The sequence below is a fragment of the Lygodium microphyllum genome, chromosome 9 (genome assembly GCF_053477565.2).
Source record: "Lygodium microphyllum isolate KBCC chromosome 9, Lygodium_microphyllum_v1.1.10, whole genome shotgun sequence".
In the NCBI taxonomy this organism is placed as follows: Eukaryota; Viridiplantae; Streptophyta; class Polypodiopsida; order Schizaeales; family Lygodiaceae; genus Lygodium; species Lygodium microphyllum.
This window is the reverse complement of record NC_141143.1, coordinates 136,627,754-136,647,317: the sequence shown is the minus strand read 5'-3', so window position 1 is coordinate 136,647,317 and position 19,564 is coordinate 136,627,754. Positions and strand designations below refer to the sequence as shown.

Here is a 19,564-nt window from a genome sequence, read left to right as displayed (position 1 = left end):
AAAATGTATAGTATAAACATGATAGTAGAGTTATATTCAACAGCAAAACCTCCGAAGTGTTAAAGACAATGCAAATTAATGCCAAGTCATCAGCGGCTTGATCATGTCTTATGAGTTACAGTATTTCACTTCCTACAAAGCCACTGTCTTTGCTACAGAGGCACCTCCTTAACAACTGACTTCACTCAAATAATTTGCCAGAGTTTGCTTTTAGCAATCAGATTACGATTACACAGGAAACATCTATTGATCAGTACAGTGCACCACTGACCGAAAAGAACAGAATTAAGAGCCATAAGTAACATCCAAGCTGATTTGTATGAACATAAACTCAGTGATTTATCTACAGTTGACAGGCATGTTCTGAGCTGTTTTTAAAGTACATGCATATTCTTTGTACAGTGTAGATGCATTAAAGTACAAACAAAAGAAGCTGGGATCCTGCTTTAATTATGTTCCTTGTTCTTTGTATGGAGTCCATATTAACTTCGAAGGGTCCACCTCAAGCCCACCCTTACCGGCAGCCTTAAGATGCCGTTCCAGAAGCTTTGGATCTGCACATATCACATGCTGTCCTTTCCGATATTGAATCAATTCTAGTTGTTGTAACGTACTAATGACATCTTCTGTTTTGATAGCAGTCATGTCACTAAGTTCCTGCAAACTCAATAAGAAGCATCTAATACTATTGTCAAGGTGCACAGAAAAGGTGAAATACTTTCATCACAAGAGGACACATCAAAACAGGCATCTCTATGATATGACAAGCCAGTAAAATTGTCCAGCAGCTAGCTAAAACATAGAAGTTGTATGATGAGTGAATGAATAACTGAACCAGATATAGAAGATGGTGTCACCTTGATCGAAACATTGCCTCTGTGTTTTTTAATGATGTCCAGCAGAACTCGTGTCCAATATCCTCGATAGCTCAGTGCACCCAGGTCTGAAAGCGGCCGCTCTGGTGTTCCCACTTTGAGTTCCTTCTTTGATAGTTCGTATGCTGAAATTGCCAACAATATTAACAATTAGTGGCAATGCAACAGAATAAAGCTTTAACCTCACACAAGCACCACTACCATAAGTAATGTCAACACATTGGCCCTAATCTAAGAAAGCATGTCCTGTGAGGCACTCATACTGGCAGTACATAGATTGGTAGTGTGCAAAGTCCAGATGCTTCACAATTGCTTGGAGTGAAGTTCGAAATGAACTATTGATTCCTAAAAGAGATCAGGTGCTCCAGTTTTGCAGCAAACTTCATCAGAAGTTGTTTGGCTACTATAGAAGTCGAGTACCAACAATCTGTACTTTGGCAGATTTCATATTGTATTAAACTTTGGAAAAGACAGATCGAACTTTATGATCTGAACATGTCTCAGACGTCTTTGAGAGGATGAAATGAAGCAACATGCTGATAACCTCTCTCATGCAACCGCTTTGTTCCACCAGCTTTAGTGCACCACATATATGAAAGTTTATACCCCCTTGCTTTCATCACCCAGGCACAGCTACTCTGCTGTTAAAACAACTAAACAAACTTAAGGTTTGAATCCGTGCCAACAAAACACCAGGAGGCATCAGGTCCAACCTCCTCATTAAGGGTTCCACCTACCCATTAAGTCTTGCTGCAGATCCTGGGCACTAAGTGCAAGTCCTCCAGTGCAATCATTTGGAAAACAAATTAGTGAAGCCTTCAAACCCCTCAGAGGTACAGTTCAGGGGTCATTCCCAAACTACTAGTTTTAGCTTAGAAATACAGTACACATTTTCTGGAGCAAACTATCCTGTTACACACATTTGAATTCTGTAGAAGGTGAGTATACTTACAAAATGCAATCAAAAACTTTCCATAGCCCTTTCTCTGATAAGGCGGGAGAGTCAAAATGCAAGCAAGGTTATAGCCTTCCTCCGAATGTTTTTCCTGCTCATGAAGCAAAAGCCATGAATAGAAGCAAGATAAATTCAAGTTGTTGAGCAGGTTTCAGTACCACAGGCAGCCATCTGCACTACAAATTGCATTACTTAACACTGATTTTGACATAACATGGTTTACACAGGTCCATGAACACATTTTCCAAAACTCATATTCTGAAAGGAAGGAAACAAAATCAACCTTTGAGAAGTACCCAACCATGTGACATCCTCGGTCATCGCACTCACAAAGAATGTAGAAAAGGAAGAAATCGACATCATAGTACAAGGTTTTATGATCCAAAAAGAGCTTTGCAAGATAGCAAAGATTTTGACCATATATTTTGTTCTTCTTCCCATCCACCTACAAAGAAAGGAAGCACTAACAGAATGTTAAAAACACGTGCTTTGCAACAGTTTGCTTGCATGCATGCAGAATAGAGTGCATGTGCTAGACATCTCTGTGACGTCATAAGAACCCAACAGAAGTGTAGCATGCATGCACCCACACAATCCTTCTTGTGGCAATAGAAAAGGGGAGTTGGACCACTGATAGTACACGTCTATAAAGGATTCCCAAACTTTTCGTGTAAAAAGATCCAGAAAAAGGGTTTACCTCAAACATGGACAAAGTTCCAGATCGGTATATTTCATCCCCAGGAGGATGCTTCAAGTCACATTTTTTCTGCAAGCAAACAAAGATGAGCATAAAAGACTTGAGTAAAACATTTCCTGCGGTACCTTCAAAAATATACCCATCCAGAAACCTTCTGTCAGTTACTATTTCGCTGCACTGCAGTAGGCTCTTACCACCCACGCCATACAAATACCCGAAAGACTATGACCCAGGTCCCCAACACCAGAATGTCAAGATATCATACAGAACAATAGCATAATCATACAGAGACAACAAAACTACCTAACATACAGAAAACGAAAAACATGAACAAAATCACTTCTACACAACACAACCAGTTTACATGGATTTAAGAGAAAAAGAAAACCCACCATGTGCCTTGTGAGCTGCTCCTTGCGCTTCATAAAATTGAGGCAGAACTCACAGAAATATAGCTTATCACAATCGTTATACTCTGGTGGAAATGGTGAGAAGTACCATGTGTCAATCTCATACTTCCCAAGCTCTATCTTGCCAATGTTTTTCACCTTTGTGAACTCTTCATGTTCACGTAGACTTGCAGCATCAAAATCTTCATGTCCCTGCAATGGATCATAACTTCTATTGGTGCATGCAATGAACCAACAACATCGTGGAGACAATCGAGAACCTGAAGACCATCCCAGGACTCAAACACACCACCGCAAGCATTTATTTAACCCAGAAACTCAATCATGAAAGTAAATAATGGTACAAGACAACTATAAAGCACTATAAACATGAGATATTGTAATGCAACCTAAACATGTAAAGGTACTATAGAGTCTTCCTTCATGAACCATTCAATAAGTGGCAGATGACTGTCATTAAATATCCATTAAACTTTCATTAACTTGACCAAGCAGTCTATGACACATGTACTCATTGGTGAGGACAACTTAGACAGTCTCCTATAAAAATTACTGGACCTCTCAGGATTGATAGCACCTTTATTTAAAAATCCCCATCCCCCCAAATTGCAGAATCAACTTATCATGAAGTTCGTCAGTAAAGCGCAGTCAAAACTATACAAAGATTATTCTTTACATATTCACAGCATGCACTTCAGAGTTTGTGTGTGACCGTCCACATCACATTGATCAGCACTGCAGAATTACACCCATTGTCAGGCTTTCTAGAAAAAGACAAACTGTCATACTTGAAAAGAGTACTGGGCTTGTCAGCATAGAAGGCACTTCTTTATTTGAGAGAACCCCAACCCCCAGGGACCCCTGCCCAACTTGTGAAATCAAGAAGTCTCACAGAAAAAGCATAGTCAGAACTATACAAGGGTTCTTCTTTGAATATTGACAGCATGCCCTTCAGAGTTCGTGTGTGACCATTCGCATCACATCAATCAGCATTGCAGAATTAAACTCATCATCAGGCTTTGCAGAAAAAGATGAACTTTTCAAGAAGACATCACACCCTATAAAATGCATCATCAGTAAATCCATGATCCAGACAGAACTTCACAACACGTTTATCAAACTGTCCATCAGAACTTATGTGTGATAGTTAGCATCACATTGATCAGCATTGCAGAATTTATCACATCACAGGACTTATTAAGTAACAGTCCATGGCCAGAAGTTGTAGATGGAAGAACTAACCAAATTCCACGTCTTCCCCATCAAAAAAACACATATTTCTGCATATCATGAAATGCCACAACAGCAAAGGGAATCCAAAAACACACATCTTTCTGCCTATCATGAATGCCACAACAACAAAGGGAATTCAAACTCGTTCTTCTTTAGGCTCAAACTTTTTTGGTTCAGATTGGGAGAAATGGGGTGTGCAGACACACTCCAACTAGCACCCACTCCCCAATTGTATCATTACTGCATTGTTTTGAGTGAGTCACCCTTTCCTCTGCCCTGTGCATAGCAAAAACTCTGACACCCTTGTTCCTCTAATAGCATGACACAATCCGATGCTGTAGCAGAAAAGATGAACACACTCAAAAAATGCGATGAGAGACCTCCTACATCAATGCGCCCCCCCAAAAAAAAAGAGATTTGTGAAAATCAAAAGTGTCTCAGTAAAAGCACAGTCAAAACTACACAAAAGTTGTTCAAATGTTGACAGCATGCCCTTCAGAGTTCATGTGTGACCATTTGCATCACATCAATCAGCATTGCAGAATTACACTCATCATCAGGCTTTACAGAGAAAGACGGACTGTCATACTGTCTAGAAGTTTTCAGAAAGACTTCATGCCCTATAAAATGCATCCCCAGTAAATTCACCATTCAGACAGAAGTTCACAAGACATTTTTCAAACTGCCCATCAGAACTTATGTGTGATTGTTAGCATCACATTGATCAGCATTGCAGAATTGCTCCATCATGGGGCTTGTAGATGGAAGAACCAACAGAATCGCAACTCTTCGCAATTTAAAAAAACACATCTTCTGCCTATCCAGGAATGCCACAACAACAAAGGGAATTAAGACTCTGCCCTGTGCATAGCAAAAACTCTGACACCCTTGTTCCTCTGATAGCATTACACAATGAGATGGAGTAGTGGAAAAGATGGACACTCAAAAAAATGCAATAAGAGATCCCCAACACCACCACCCCACCCCCAAAATTGTGAAATCAAGAAATCTCTCAGTAAAAGCATAGTCAAATCGATACAAAGGTTCTTTGGTTACCAACAGCATGCCCTTCAGAGTTTGTGTGTGACCGTTTGCATCACATCAATCAGCATTGCAGAATTAAACTCATCGGCATGACTTTGTAGAAAAAGATGAACTGTCATACTGTCTAGAAATTTTCAAAAGAACTTCATGTCCAATAAAATGCATCACGAGTAAATTCACCCTCCAGACAGAACTTCACAATAAATTTATCAAACTGCCCATCAGAACTAATGTGTGATTGTTAGCATCACATTGATCAGCATTGCAGAATTAATCACATCACAGGGCTTGTAGACGGAAGACCAACAGAATTACAACTCTTCGCCATCAAAAAAGCACATCTTCTGCATATCCCGGAATGCCACAACAACAAAGGGAATTCATACTCCTCCTTTTTTTGGCTCAAATTTTTTTGGTTTAGGTGGGGAAAAGGAGGGTGTACACACATGCTCCAACTGGTACCCACTCCCCAATTTCTTCATTACAGATTTGTTTTGAGCGAGTCACCCTTTCTTCTGCCCTGTGCATAGCAAAGACTCTGACACCCTTGTTCCTCTAACAGCATGACATAATGAGATGCAGTGCTAGCAAAGATGAACACACTCAAAGAATGCAATGAGCATTCCTTGAAAAATAACCGTTGAAGACACATCACTTGATCAGTGATCTCACAAATGAGATACAAAGCTTATAGTAGCAATGTGTCTGCAATTTGCACGTGCCTCGTAATTTGTTGGGAGATGATCAGTGTTTGTGTATGCAGCAACAGTTGGCTGTGGATTGTGGGTATGTGTGTGTATATGTGTGGGATTGTGTATGTATCCACTGATGAGAATCATTACTCTATATGAGTGCTACAGACTTCAGGATACTGATCAAAACCAGTACTCTCTTTTTTCAATGCTTTCGACTATAAGTTCACACTGCATACAGCTATCTCTAGCCATTGACATAATCTAATTCAATACCATAGTTTCGCCAAAAAATGTGCACACATCTGTCAGGATCACTTTAGTTTGAGAATCATCCAATGCTCACTAATTAAAGACTGTTGCATGATCAGGTATTTTTTGAATGTGTATCTTTATTTCATTGTGCATCTCCTTTGTTATGGTTTCCACTGTCATGAAACAATCACATCTCAATTGAGGATTAGCACATGTAATAACTAGCACTGGGCAGCAGTACAAGAACAAACCTAACTAATATCAACTTTTTTCAGCATATGGAACTGCAACGAATGCAACACATGATAGTGTGTTTTGAGTATCTATATGGACTTATTTTTTAAAGAAATTTGCACCATTTTTGGGTGCTCAAATAGTGTAGCATGATACAGATACATCCAAAAGACTTTAAAAACCTACATGACTTTACATAAACCCATAGAAAAGCAATCAGCATGAAGAACTTCATCACTCAAAAATGAAATGGAAGCTTGCAAACATGAGTGATGAGAAAGATGAACCTCAAACAGTCTTGTTACAACTAAATCCAATAAGAACAGACTCTAGGAAATTCAATAAAAGGCTCTTTATATCCAAAAAATAGTTTGTTCTTGTTAGTTGATGGTTCAACGGGAATAACATATCTGCAGTCAAGTAGGCACCTACCTCCTCTACATGTGTCTCATCAATTTTGCGTTTTTGATGGCGAGTCATCTTTAAGCTCCCAGCCTGCTGCACAAAATTTTACATGTCAGTTTTGACACAGTTTTTCAATCACAAGGCTACAACATTCCTAAGGCTGCATAAAATTGAATGCATGCATAGTAATGATGCTTCTTTGAAATTTTAGAATTACAACCTACTACAAGTAGGGTGGAAGTTGCACTTTTATTTAAGAAGAATAGACAAGGGAACTCAATCTATGCTAGACTGCATTGTTGCATTACGTATCAGTAGGCATAAGTACTAGTATCTATCTACATTATTTACGGGAAAAGCGAGATTCTACCCATTGTCATCTGTTCTACATGAGTATTGGTCATGCCCTATGGGTACTTATTCTAATTCCCTTACTTATTGCTAACAGCACTTGGTGCAGAAACTTACAAAACAAAAAACCAAGGGTAATACTATATGAAATACACATCTCCAAAAAACAAGCAAAACAATACTTGCATTGGATGACTAGCATGTAATTCAACGGGTAAACAGTTACTGTAGTATTTGTGGACACCACAGAATACACTTAATTAGAGACCCAATCGATAACAAAGAGCCATGAAACAAGAGGCCTAAATCCATAACATCTATAAAGAGCTAAATCAGAAAACAATGCATGCAACGTATACAAAAATAGTAGCAACATTTTCCAAGATCTAAGAACTATTTTTTTAGTTTTGAATGCATGGCAAAAGCTTTCTATCTCACATAAAAGTTGTGTCTTAAAAATTCATGACCATACACTCATCTACAAGTTTGGTACAGGGGTATTGGGCAGTATTGGATTCTGGACGAAATCAACTAGTAAAACAATTACACATGGGCTGATTACAGAGACTAACGTGCTCCTATTGAGTGATGATTGTACTGATCTTGACAATAATTAGATAACTAGAAAAAACCTATGAGCTTCTAAAGACACATAACAATTTAAGATTTTCCTTATTATCCAAGTTACTCCACAACTATGTTACACAACAATTCACCTAATACTTTCAGTCATAAAGGGATCTGCAAGTATTTGTCATACTGTGGTGAAATAGCTTGTGCTTTCAGTCATAGGGGGATCTGCAAGTATTTGTCATACTTTGGTGAAATACAGCTTGTACTATGGCATCTATATCCTGTTTATGTGCTGACCCTACCTTCATTCATCTATTGCAAGTACTTGAATTGCAGATTAAAATAAATTAAGGATAGCATAGTTTGCAGTAATCAAACCACTACTCAAAACTCTCAGCAATGTGTGAAATCACAGAATTGTGAAAAATGCTACCTCAGAAGACTTCAGACATTTCCAACCAATTTTTGCATTTGCAAGTTAGATCAGACAAAGAAGAAAATAAGCTCAAAAAAAGAAAATGTGATGGAAAGGCCTGCATTCGAGCATAGTTGCATAGTCCTTTTCACACGCTTCCATAAATGCTATGTGAACAAGAATGAAAGTATGCCCGGATATGATTCAGATCCCTGGCCTAAATCATACCTAGCATTTTTCTTCAGTTGAGAAAAATCAAAGCAAACACACATTAAGCTACTCAGAATTAGCCTACAAGTTAATCTCATATTAAGTATGCCTGGGATACGATTCAGATCCCAGGCCCAAATCATCCCACTAGCAATTTTTTTTTGGTTGAGACAGATTAAAGCAAGCCCACAAAAATTTGGTGTAGTAACAAGCTACCTTATCATCAACTTTTTCATCTCCCTCATGTTCGGTAGAATCAAGTTCCAACTGATCCAGCTTCACCCATTCATCAAGTCTCCTATTGACTAAAGCATAACCAAATCAGCAAGACTATAATAGTATGCATGTCAAAGTTATCAACTATAAGAAGAAGCTAGAGCATGTAAAACCAAAACATTGGGAACCACATTCTCATTAAATATGTAAACAAAAAAGAGAGCTTAGGTCTTAACTACTATATAGATGCCAAAAACACATGTGATACAATTGAAAGTGATTTGAAAGAATTGAAAAGTTATATGAAGAGAAATATCATCTAATAATTCAAAAGAGATGTGAAATGCATGCAAACACATACAAGTGTATAGCTTTGGCATGGGCTTACAGCATCATCCAACTCCTTTAAAGTTCATCCTTACATAATAGAAGTATCCAAAGGTACAAAGAAAAGTAAATTAAGGCCTTAGATTCAGCCCATCAATTAAATAAAAATCTAACACCAACATCAAGATAAGTTGAAAGAATGAAGTATTAAAATTAGCAATATACTAACTAAGGCGATCAGTTTGTGGTCATGTTAAGAGTGTATATACACTCTATCTGAGAATGAGCAAAAGAAGCGAAAGAATAACCATTATTGAGTACTCAAAAGAATGAACGGTGAAAGAGAGAACACAACTTAAACAATGAGCACGCAATGGAGCCCAATAAACAATCTAACACTATAACCAGTCTGTGACTCACATAAAGCGGTAAGTCCCTTCAAGTAATACATGGTCTTTTCACATACACACACAAACAAAGACCTCACTTCCTCACTCAACACCAGATCGGCCCCGAAGTCCGACGCCCCTTTTGGTATTTCTTTATCAATTAAAATATGAAAAGTTACAAAAATGAAATGTTCCAAAGTACAAAACCTATGAACAGTTGCCTTTCATCTTTTCTGAGCAAATTTCAGCTGCATAAGGACAATATAGCATATCCAAAAGAACATCCCTTTCTGAGTAAATTTCAGCTGCATAAGGACAGTATAGCATATCCAAAACATCATCCCAAGTAGGAAAACACTTTCTGTGAACATAACTCAATAATTCAAGTGCAAAATTGCAATTTGCAGAACTCTGTATCTACTACTTTTCACTTGTTTCTTGACCTATTCTCAACCTTATTCCATTCCAGTTCTGTTCCATAACAGTTGGACTCTAAACCCTTTTACCCTAGCATCATTCCAACAATAAAACGGCCCCACAAACAGCACTAAATCAGAGTTGAAAACCTTGTTCTTGTGTGGCGTGGTCAACACTTTCTTTAGTTCCTACATTGGAGGAGCAATCAGCTGCTCCTGAACCTGAACAATGAGGCTCTTGCCTCAGCAGAAGAGCGAAGAAAACACAAAATTGTACATTCGATTGAATAAGCCCATCATGCAAAGCATTTCCTCTGAGAATTGAGAGAGGGTTGACCAAAGGGAGCAAGCTCTACCTCCGTACATGAGTCAGAGACGAAGAAGTACTCTTCATAGCTAATGTACTTGCAACAATCTGTCCTCAACCCCTAAAAACTTCACGCTCGGATCTACCCCTCCTGCCTATTACATTTTTTTTAAATGCTCTCTCTCTTTTGGGAATTTGTGCCCAAATTGTGACACATGGCATACATGTAATAATTTTCCCGTTTAAACCTTCCGGTCTAAAATTCTCCATGATCAGTGCAAAATTTGACCTCAGCACAAACCAGAGAATTAATCCTCATGCAAAAACAAAGATAATGGCGTGAACAAATTCTGGGGTCCAAAAATAGTAACTCCCTAAATTTTAGGGATGGTGATCCCTGCATTCCTCAAGTTGTCCTGAGCAACTTTTATCATTGCAACCACATCAAAAAGTGTAGTGTGGCTCTATTACAGTGACTTTTATTCCGTGGGCATTCTCACATGTGTATCTTCTATCTTTGCCAGGGTCATTGTCCTACACCATCTCCAGTGGCTAAGCACACAATCCCCAGCCACTGGCATTCTATTCTTCAATGCCCATTCAATATGGAACCGGTCCCAAGGCTCAGACAAACCATTAGTCCAATTTGTCCCAATGGTTGCCTCTTCTGGCCATGCAAAGATCCCAGCTTAATCCAAGAGAACTCTGGGGGATAAAAAGCAATAGCAACTAAAGAAAAAAAAAATATTTATATAAGTAAATAAGGAAGGCAACTACAAAAAGTATCACCACCTAGTGACAAACACCTATAACTGCACACCACTATTATCCTCTCTTAAATCATAGCAAGCTGTAATTCTGTATTTTGCATAGCAAAGGTAAAAAACTCCCAATGCGTCAGCAAACTGCCTCTTGTATGTATCAAGACAATACAATCATGAGACAAAGCTGAAACTAGCCTTCCTTCTTGGAGATAGGGTGGTAATTCTTGATCAAGCACTTAATTAAAGTTGCAGTACGTTATACCTAATAGATCCTAGGTGGTATCGGAAGTCATATTTGAACCTAGACCAATTTATTGGCCACTAATTTCAATGGTGACATTAGAGACTAGGTATTAATTATTTAATTAATGTTAGTCAAAGGATCAATAACTGCTCAAGGACACTTAGGAGACAAATTGGCTTAGTCAATTAAATTTTTGGTTCATGATTTTTTTTTGCACTAAAATAATTATTGAATTAATTCAAATTTAATATTTTAAAAATTAATTTAATAAGCCGAATAACACCTGAAAATGGAATTAAAAGATTGCTAATTGGCAAAACTTGCCCATACAAGTGGAAACAATGTTCTTGGGGATTGATGGAGATCTATTTTAGCCATTGTGAGAAGGGATAAGATTGTTGGAGAGGAAGGAGAGGTTGTTGAACTGCTCTACAGCATTGGAGACCTGTCTAGAAGCTAAAAACAGTTGTTTGGAGGTCTATCGCAACAAATGAGCCTCAAAAGGGACGAAACAAGCAAGTGATAGCAACTAGAGGTTGATGACAACCATTTTGGGCTCCCAGATTAAAGCTCATTGCAGGTTGGATTCTCCTAATCAAGGCAAATTGGAGGTGATTTTCACAAAGAAAATCAAAAATTTCTCTACAACATTCTCTCTCATTCCCCATCCATCTCTCGGCTCCATTCAACATTTTTCAATGGTTTGAGACATCAAGAAAAGAGATTTCAATCAATCTGACTATAAACCCTAATTTACAGTAAAAATTAGGGTTCAGATGGCTATCTTGGAAAGTATGCTCACAATTGAAGGCCTAGGACTTGAATTTCTACAGTCAAAATTGAAAAGTTTCAAGGATATTCAAGAGACCAACCAATCAATTTCAATTTGGGGCTAAATTTGTCTCACAAGGAACGAGAAAAATGCCAACTCCCCAAGCAAACCAAGGGGCAAACTGGTTTGAAGGCTTGCTAGTCATTAATAACAAGTAGCACTTGGATTAATGGAGAAGATCGGTGAATCAAATGTACTCCATCCATTTGCAATAAGAGATAAAGATATACCAAAAGGGATGCCAATTTTGAAACCCACAAGTTGTACATTGTCCAAGAATTAAGAGATAAAGTACGCATTTTAATTTATGTAAATTAATTACTTGTAAATATTGTTAAATCAAGTTATTAACATCCTATCCAAGAAGAAAGTCTGAGGCAAGCTCGTTTTAAAAAGTGCACAAAGTTCTCCATAAGATTGCCTCCTTACAAAGTATACTTTACATAAACAAACCTCTTTTCAAAATAAAAGGAAACTTTTGTAGACCTTTACCCACAACACTAGCCAATCTTAGGTTGGTTCATTTCTACCATCTCATTCATATAAACAACAATGAAAAATAAAGTTCACCAACTTTTTCAAATTGTGTGAACCATTCAATTCATTTCAAACAAACAAACACCAACAATAGAATCAATTGTACCACGCATTGCTCTCAACCACAACACATAAGAGATCCAAGGATGACATCATGTCCTATACACTAACCGCCTACTATAAAAAAAACAACCTCAAACAACGAGTAATAGCAAAATGTAGTTGACTCCTCCCACTAATAATAGCAAACTGTTGAGAAACAAACAAGAAAAGCAATAAAATTATAGATAATGCAATAGCACAAAGATCTCATTCAAGGGTTAGTTAGATATGCAAATAAAGTAGGCTAAGCAATAGAAAAGCCAAGAAGATATCTCTATATAAGTGCTATCAACAAAAGCTTAAGAAAAGTGCCAACAACCCATCATCCAAATGCACAAGTCCATCTAAGGAATCCTACATAAATTTTAAACATAGGTCATTTTAATATCCCCCGAAACTTAAATTGTCTCACGTGAAGAGATACCCTAGAAGGCCTAGTTTCTAGCATATAAGACATAAATAATACGTTGTGCAAGCTGGTTTATAATCACATGATCAAGTGTAAATGCAATAATAATAAGCATCTCTCTCTCTCTCCCCTTAAATGATTAATCACTCGTTTGATCTTGAGCATATCACTAAAAAATAATATTTTATATTAAATGCTTACAACACTTGATATTAACAATGTATATATCTTGGGTGTAGGGACTCATAGTTGAGTGCATTTCATTTCTAAGGTGGTGTACATTTAATGTTGACAAACTTGATTTATTGTCATTTAATGTTGTTGGTAGATCAAATTATTTGGATGTATAATATCTGTCTACTTCAAGTAGCCTCTCCTCTATCTCTCACTCATCTCATACAAGCACATTGCATCCTATTGGAGAGAGGGAAACCAAGAGCACTTTGTTGGTTTCCCACAGTCTGTATTGCATGTTCATATTCTTCTATTCAATTCTCTATGTTTATAACAGCTCTATTTTTTCAGTTCCAATGCTCCACATCACTTTAACATGATATCCAAAGTCTACTCATCTTAATGTTGTTCTCTGTTTTTTAAAACTATTTCAAGTTTCACCTCCAATGCTCCACATTTGTGGACCATCAAGCCTTGTTATACATGGCTGACCATATGTCTCGCATCCCCACAGGAGAAGCTGCTCGACAAGGCATTGTAGATGAACTGCAAGACGTGCATCTATTCAGCTTGTCCAACAAAAGAGATTTGTTTAGAGCCCACATGACATCGTATTGGGTGGGTGTGAACACAACCTTAGCACATTGTACTTTCATACATATATCTATCTAAAACCTAAAGTGGTACTCTTGTCATTGTACCGAAAAACGTGTTCACTCTCTACTCTACTCACTCGCACTCTGTCTCTCTCATTGCACATAATGATTGTTTGCCTCGATCTCCGTGCCTAATTGATTTGCATTTTACTGTTGTTCAGATCTAGCTGATCCAGTGGTCTGGGCGCTTCTTCTAATAGCTAAGCAATGATATACAACTGTTGAGCAACCTATTTGCTTCGCGTTTCAAGTGATGGACCTTGGATTTCTATTGCTACATCCTACATTTTAATCTATCCAACCATTGTAATTTGCAATAGACGTTTTCATCTTCCGTGAGATCAATATTCACTTTTTTTGCAACCATCAACTTTTACAGCATGTATTTTTCTTCTCTGTGTTTCATCCAATTTATACATTCACGAGAAAGTTCAAACGCGTCAATTGGCATACCTTTATTCACTATACTCACTTCACATCCTATTGTCAGAAGTGAAGCAGCAATGGAAGCATAAACATAAGCTGTAATAAACTACTGAAACACAAGACAAAAGAGAAAGGGAAAGAAAAAACACAATATAGATGAGAACTCAAATGTATGCTCGAAAAATGGAATCCATATATTAAACATGAGACTGTTGCATACAACAGTGAGTCACTGGCTGCGTACGTACTTGCACTGGCTCCTCTCTCCATGAAAACTCTAGATGGTGAACTGAACAACTGAGGAGGAGGAGCCCATAATAAATAGGCACAAATAATGTCATAAAATATGCCAGATCGGCCAACAATAAATGCCTAATATGACCATAAAATGACACAATAAAAAATGCCTAAATAATCTAAATAATGTGCCCAAGCCTCTGCAACTCAGACTCGCACATGAGCTGACATATCTGCTAACACCCTCTCTCGGATCATGGGGGGTAATCTGATACAATACAATGATACAATGAGAATGAATCGTAAACCATACAACATAGAACCACCGAGTAGAACATTGGACCTTTCGTAAATGACCTTTCTTGCTACTTTGGTAGCATTGGACCTTGGACTTCTTCATCTTCAGACCCTTCTCTGAAGCTGCAAAAGCATCACTGGAATCTCCATGGAGCATATCATCAGTGGATGTGCACGGAGGAGCCATCTGTAGAGGATGTAGAAGAGAAGTAGAGAAAAGAAGGTAGTTGAAGAGAGAACACAGCCAAAACACGAGCATAAAGCAAGAGTTCATACAATATAACCCAAAATCTGATCAAAATAAGACAATAGCTGCTGAAAAAAGTCAAGAAATCAATCAAAAACTGCCAAAAACACCAAAACGGTTTGGTAGTGCAAGTACCTAGCCGGGAGGAGATGCAGAGACACCAAATGAAGGTTGAAACGAACACCCAGACTGTACAAAATGCTGATGTCAATAAAAAACGCAGGCAAAACAGGTCCCCTAGTTGAAGCAGGGGCTGCCTGATCAACAAGAGTGATAAAAATCCTGAAATCAACAAGAAAACACAGTAAACACAAGACAAAAGAGAAAGGGAAAGAAATAACACTATACATATGAGAACTCAAATGTATACTCGGAATATGGAATCCATATATCAAACACGAGACTGTCGCATACAACAGTGAGTCATTGGCTACATGGGCACTGGCACTGACTCCTCTGTCCACAAGAACTCCAGATGGTGAACTGAACAGCTGAGGAGGAGCAGTCTAGAATAAATAGACACAAATAATGCCATAAAATATGTCAAGTCAACCAGCATTTAATGCTGGTCGGCCAACAATAAATGCCCAATATGACCATAAAATGCCACAATAAAAAATGCCTAAATAACCTAAATAATGTGCCCAAGCCTCTGTAGCTCAAACTCACACATGAGTTGATATATCTACTAACACCTATTCCTTTCTCACCTTTCATCATAACTTCTCTCTCTTGCTTGAATCATTAAACTCTTGATTTTGGGCTTATTAACCTACAGAGTCTCAAGTATTCTCTCTAACACTCTACTTATCTTCCCTACGTTTCATCTATCAATGGCTTCTCTATGTTACAACACTAATGACAAGCTTGAAGGCCTTAACTATCTCACTTAGAGTATAGTGATTAGAGCTTGGTTTGTGCAAAAGTGACTACTGTATATCGTTTTAGGTTTTGCCTTGTGTCCTTGAAAACCCTCTCCTCTTCCATCCAATTGGGGTGAAGACAAAAAGCTAAAGCAACAGTCTTTGATTAAGTAAAATCAACCTTCAAAGGCCCAAAGGATAATAGATGACATTTTGGCGAGCACTTAATTCAACTTAACAATAAATTCAGCAAGAAACACCTACACAAGGCTTGACTAGAGTACTCTTGCACCCCACATAACACCTATTGTTCCCAAAGCTTGGCACCCCATTTGGTATTTCTTTAGATATTGATGTGAGCTTGAAATTAGTTACAAATGGTTGTATTTCAACAATTTCCCATGGCACAACTAATCCACATTTGTCATCTTTAATGTTGATCTCCGACCAATAGTACAATGTTTAAAAATGCAGAAGAATACTTTAACCTACCACAACCTAAAAATTGCAATTAGCATTTGAACCCACTATCACAAAGCATTTGCCTAGACAATTATTCTACATATAGTTCCCATATAATATCTTGATGTTTGTCTCACAAATAGAGGGATTTCTAATTATGGGGTTGTGAGAATGAAAAAGAAGCAAGACTAGAACTACCACTATGGCAAAAAGGGGCAACTTCGTAAGAATTCCAAGAAGCTAATGATAATGTGGATTCTGGCTCTTCATCATCATCTTCCGTGGATTATTTTGACTTAGGTCTAGCCTTGCAACAAAGGCCATGGAGGCCTCATACTCATTCTTTTAGCCCTAATAGTATTCTCATCTCTCACAATTCTCTAGTGCCACAGAGAGTGTGAGCTAGCAGTGATGGTGGGCATTCAAGCCTCATCCATATACAAGTGTAGTGAACCCAAAACTTGGCTTTCTAAAGGCATACATGAAGCCTGGAAATTTCAAATCTTGGAGGTAAAATGGCTTTCAAGGTCATGATGGGATATGCAACAAAGAGTAATCTTTGCTCCTAGTTTATTTCCACATGAGAACACAAGCCAATGGCCGTCTCGCCATTGGCAAAAGTCTATGGTCATGATAGTGCTTTTCAAACACTAGTTCATGGCATACAATGGGATTTAGCTACATTAACTTTTTGTGGTCAAGGATTCATCCAGCCAACATCAACATCAATGTCTTTTCCGAGCAACTTGGTGGTGGCTTGATGACTCATTGCTTGGGTATCTATGGTTCTATTTGATTTTCATAGGATATCCATGGTCCTATCTGAGTATCACTCATGATCTAAGAAAGAGTGTTGGCTTTAGTATATGGATTTTGTCTCCCAAGTTCATTATCTTCAAGTTCGTGTAATCTTGTTCTTCTATTCTATACTTTGTGTTTACAGAAGCTCTATCTTTTTGCTTCCATTACTCCATCTATGTTGTTTAGCAAGAAACACTTGATACAATCTAGAGCAAAACATCGCACAGATCTTTTCCTCCTCACAAAAGGCTCAAAAGATTAAAAATAACACCATGGGCGTGGCTGAGCTTCTTAACATGATACAAAGGCCACGCTTTCCATGTCAAATCGGGACTGAAGAAAACAACTAAGAAGTGCAATGACCTGAAAGCCAAGCAGTTACCGGCTCAATGTAAACATTCGACTTAACAAGGAACAAGAAACGCTAGCAGGAGCAAAGAGCTTACACTCTGTGTAATGTACATAGTACTGGTAATCGTTGGGGCCAGAAGATAGCTTCCTTCTTTCTATAACTTTAACAGGATGGTATTTATCATCTCTCCATCTGCATAGAACCCTAGTGCCAACTTCGAGAGGAAGCGCAGTGAACTTCTTCCGCTTGAGATTGTTATCATGGACATAGTCCAGCATTGAAGCTCCGTTTATCATCTTGGAAGCAGGGTTCCTGGTCTGCTCTTTGACTGATTCATCTTTTGGAGCACCATTGCCGTGTCCATGCATCTGGTCTAATGCCTCCAGGTCGCCGTTGGAGTCAGGAGAGTCCTCCAAGGAACCCATGGCTACGCCCGCCGCATAAGTCCAGAACACACTGCAGAACGCAGGCGATAGGAAACGCACCTGAAGCGAAACCCTAGCTTTGAAGGAAGTATCTGTCGTGAGCTCGTACGCGCCTGTTCAAAACCCTAAATGTTACACAGAGCTTCGTATAGGGATGTAGGGATGTAGGAAAGGCTCCCAATTTTCTTTTTCTTTTTCTTTTTCCTTTTTTGCAATTTCACCAAATGGTAACAAGTGATTTTTAGATATGACAATTCTTATACGAACCAAAAAAACTAGACTTAATTCATATCAAAAGCCCTGCCATTTTCAGAAAACATTTGGAAGGAAAGCAAGAAATATAATAACAAATAATCTTTAACAAAACCAATGCACAAAAACATAAAATAATTGTAAAAATTTGTGCATTGCCATATTAATTAAATAATTTAACATCTATAGGATATAATCGATGAATGTGTTGCTTTCACAAGCTAAATCAATTCAACATTACCTTGTTTATTATGGATGACCCAATATATGCTAATTTGGGTGGAGCTTCTCATGAAGATGACAATTGGAAAAGTCTAAAATCAATTATAGGGGAGCCCCGCTAAAGCCTAGACCCAAGTGGTCAAAGAATCTCAAAACTTCCTAAGGAATTCCAAATGAACATTGACCAGCATTAGACATCAACAAATGGCTAAAGCATACCAAAAGATAACCAAATTCAAGGCATGTATTACGGCTAGAGAGACCCACTAGCATGAATCCCTACTTCAAGCTAAAGTAGACCTAAGCCAATAGGAGATTATAGGAGCAAAAAGCCTCAATAGATTTTTTAAGGACTAGTGATCTAACAAACTTGATGAACCGACCAAGGAAAACTTCCTAGTACTTAGAGAAAAACGTGCCAAAGAAAGAATACCCCTCCTTAGGAAGGAGGATGGTTCTCGTGCCCCTTCCCATGAAGAAAACCTATCCTTAGTTCATGACCACTTCTTTTCCATATTCAACTAGCCCATGCCATCCTCTCCCCACTTGAACAAAAGCCAAAGCGAAAGTCTCTAGCTTGTCACAAAAAGGTGGTTACAAAAGAGTTGGCTGCTTACATCTCATTGAATAATGTACAATGTATGGTTTACACTTAACATTAACATGTGTATCATTGAATGAAATCTCTCCTAGACACTAACCTACTCAAGTCAGAAATAAAAGACCATCAAATCCCTAGCTAAGGGTAAATCCTCAAGGCCCTATGGGCTCTCGAATGAGTTCTATCAAACCTTCAGAGAAGCCCTCATCCCCCCTCTTTCTAGAAGTGTGGAAAGAAGTAGTCCACTATGGAGCCTACTAGCCTTTATTAATAAATGAGTTATGAAACTAATTCACAAGAAGGAGGAAAATGACATTCTTAGTAATTGGAGGTCAATCACATCCCTGAATACAACCTACAAAATACTTGCCGTAACACTTTCACGCCATCCTGCTAGGCCTATGGACCAATGGATTCAGAAAGAACAAAAAGGGTTTATCAAAGAAATATATATTCTAGATGCTATCATAAATCTATGGGAGTATCTCAACTATGCTCAAAAACAAAACCAGGATTACATCTTCTTGAAGATTGATTTTGACAAGGCATACGACCGACTTGAATGAGACTTAATTTTGTTGTCCCTTCTAGATATGGGCCTTAGAAGGAGGTTTATTAAGTTTGCATCAATATTATTTGGCAATGCCTGATCCACTA

At 38.1% G+C, this 19,564-nt stretch overlaps 1 protein-coding gene across 2 annotated transcripts; it reads right to left on the bottom strand.

Annotated features, from left to right (window-relative positions):
- Positions 1-299: 299 nt before the first annotated feature.
- Positions 300-18,007, bottom strand: LOC148031621 (putative MYST-like histone acetyltransferase 1). Of its 2 annotated transcripts, none has more exons than XM_087685200.1 (9): positions 17,502-18,007; positions 8,566-8,654; positions 6,828-6,893; positions 2,920-3,129; positions 2,528-2,596; positions 2,114-2,275; positions 1,828-1,921; positions 858-1,000; positions 300-657 (listed from the first exon to the last, which is right to left on the bottom strand). In XM_087685200.1, the coding sequence occupies exons 1-9, from the start codon at positions 17,830-17,832 to the stop codon at positions 451-453; spliced, it is 1,371 nt and encodes a 456-aa protein (XP_087541326.1). In that variant the 5' UTR covers positions 17,833-18,007; the 3' UTR covers positions 300-450. The 2 variants fall into 2 exon arrangements, with proteins under 2 accessions (XP_087541326.1, XP_087541327.1); XM_087685201.1 differs by having other exon boundaries at positions 6,828-6,890.
- Between the last annotated feature and the right edge of the window lie 1,557 nt (positions 18,008-19,564).

Coding starts and splice junctions, on each gene's coding strand:
- LOC148031621 (XM_087685200.1), bottom strand. CDS start 17,832: ATGGGTTCCTTGGAGGACTCTCCTGACTCCAACGGCGACCTGGAGGCA. Junction 8,655..17,501: donor CTATGTACATTACACAGAGT/GTAAGCTCTTTG, acceptor GTTATGCTTTAG/TCAATAGGAGACTTGATGAA. Junction 3,130..6,827: donor ATGAGACACATGTAGAGGAG/GTAGGTGCCTAC, acceptor GATCCATTGCAG/GGACATGAAGATTTTGATGC.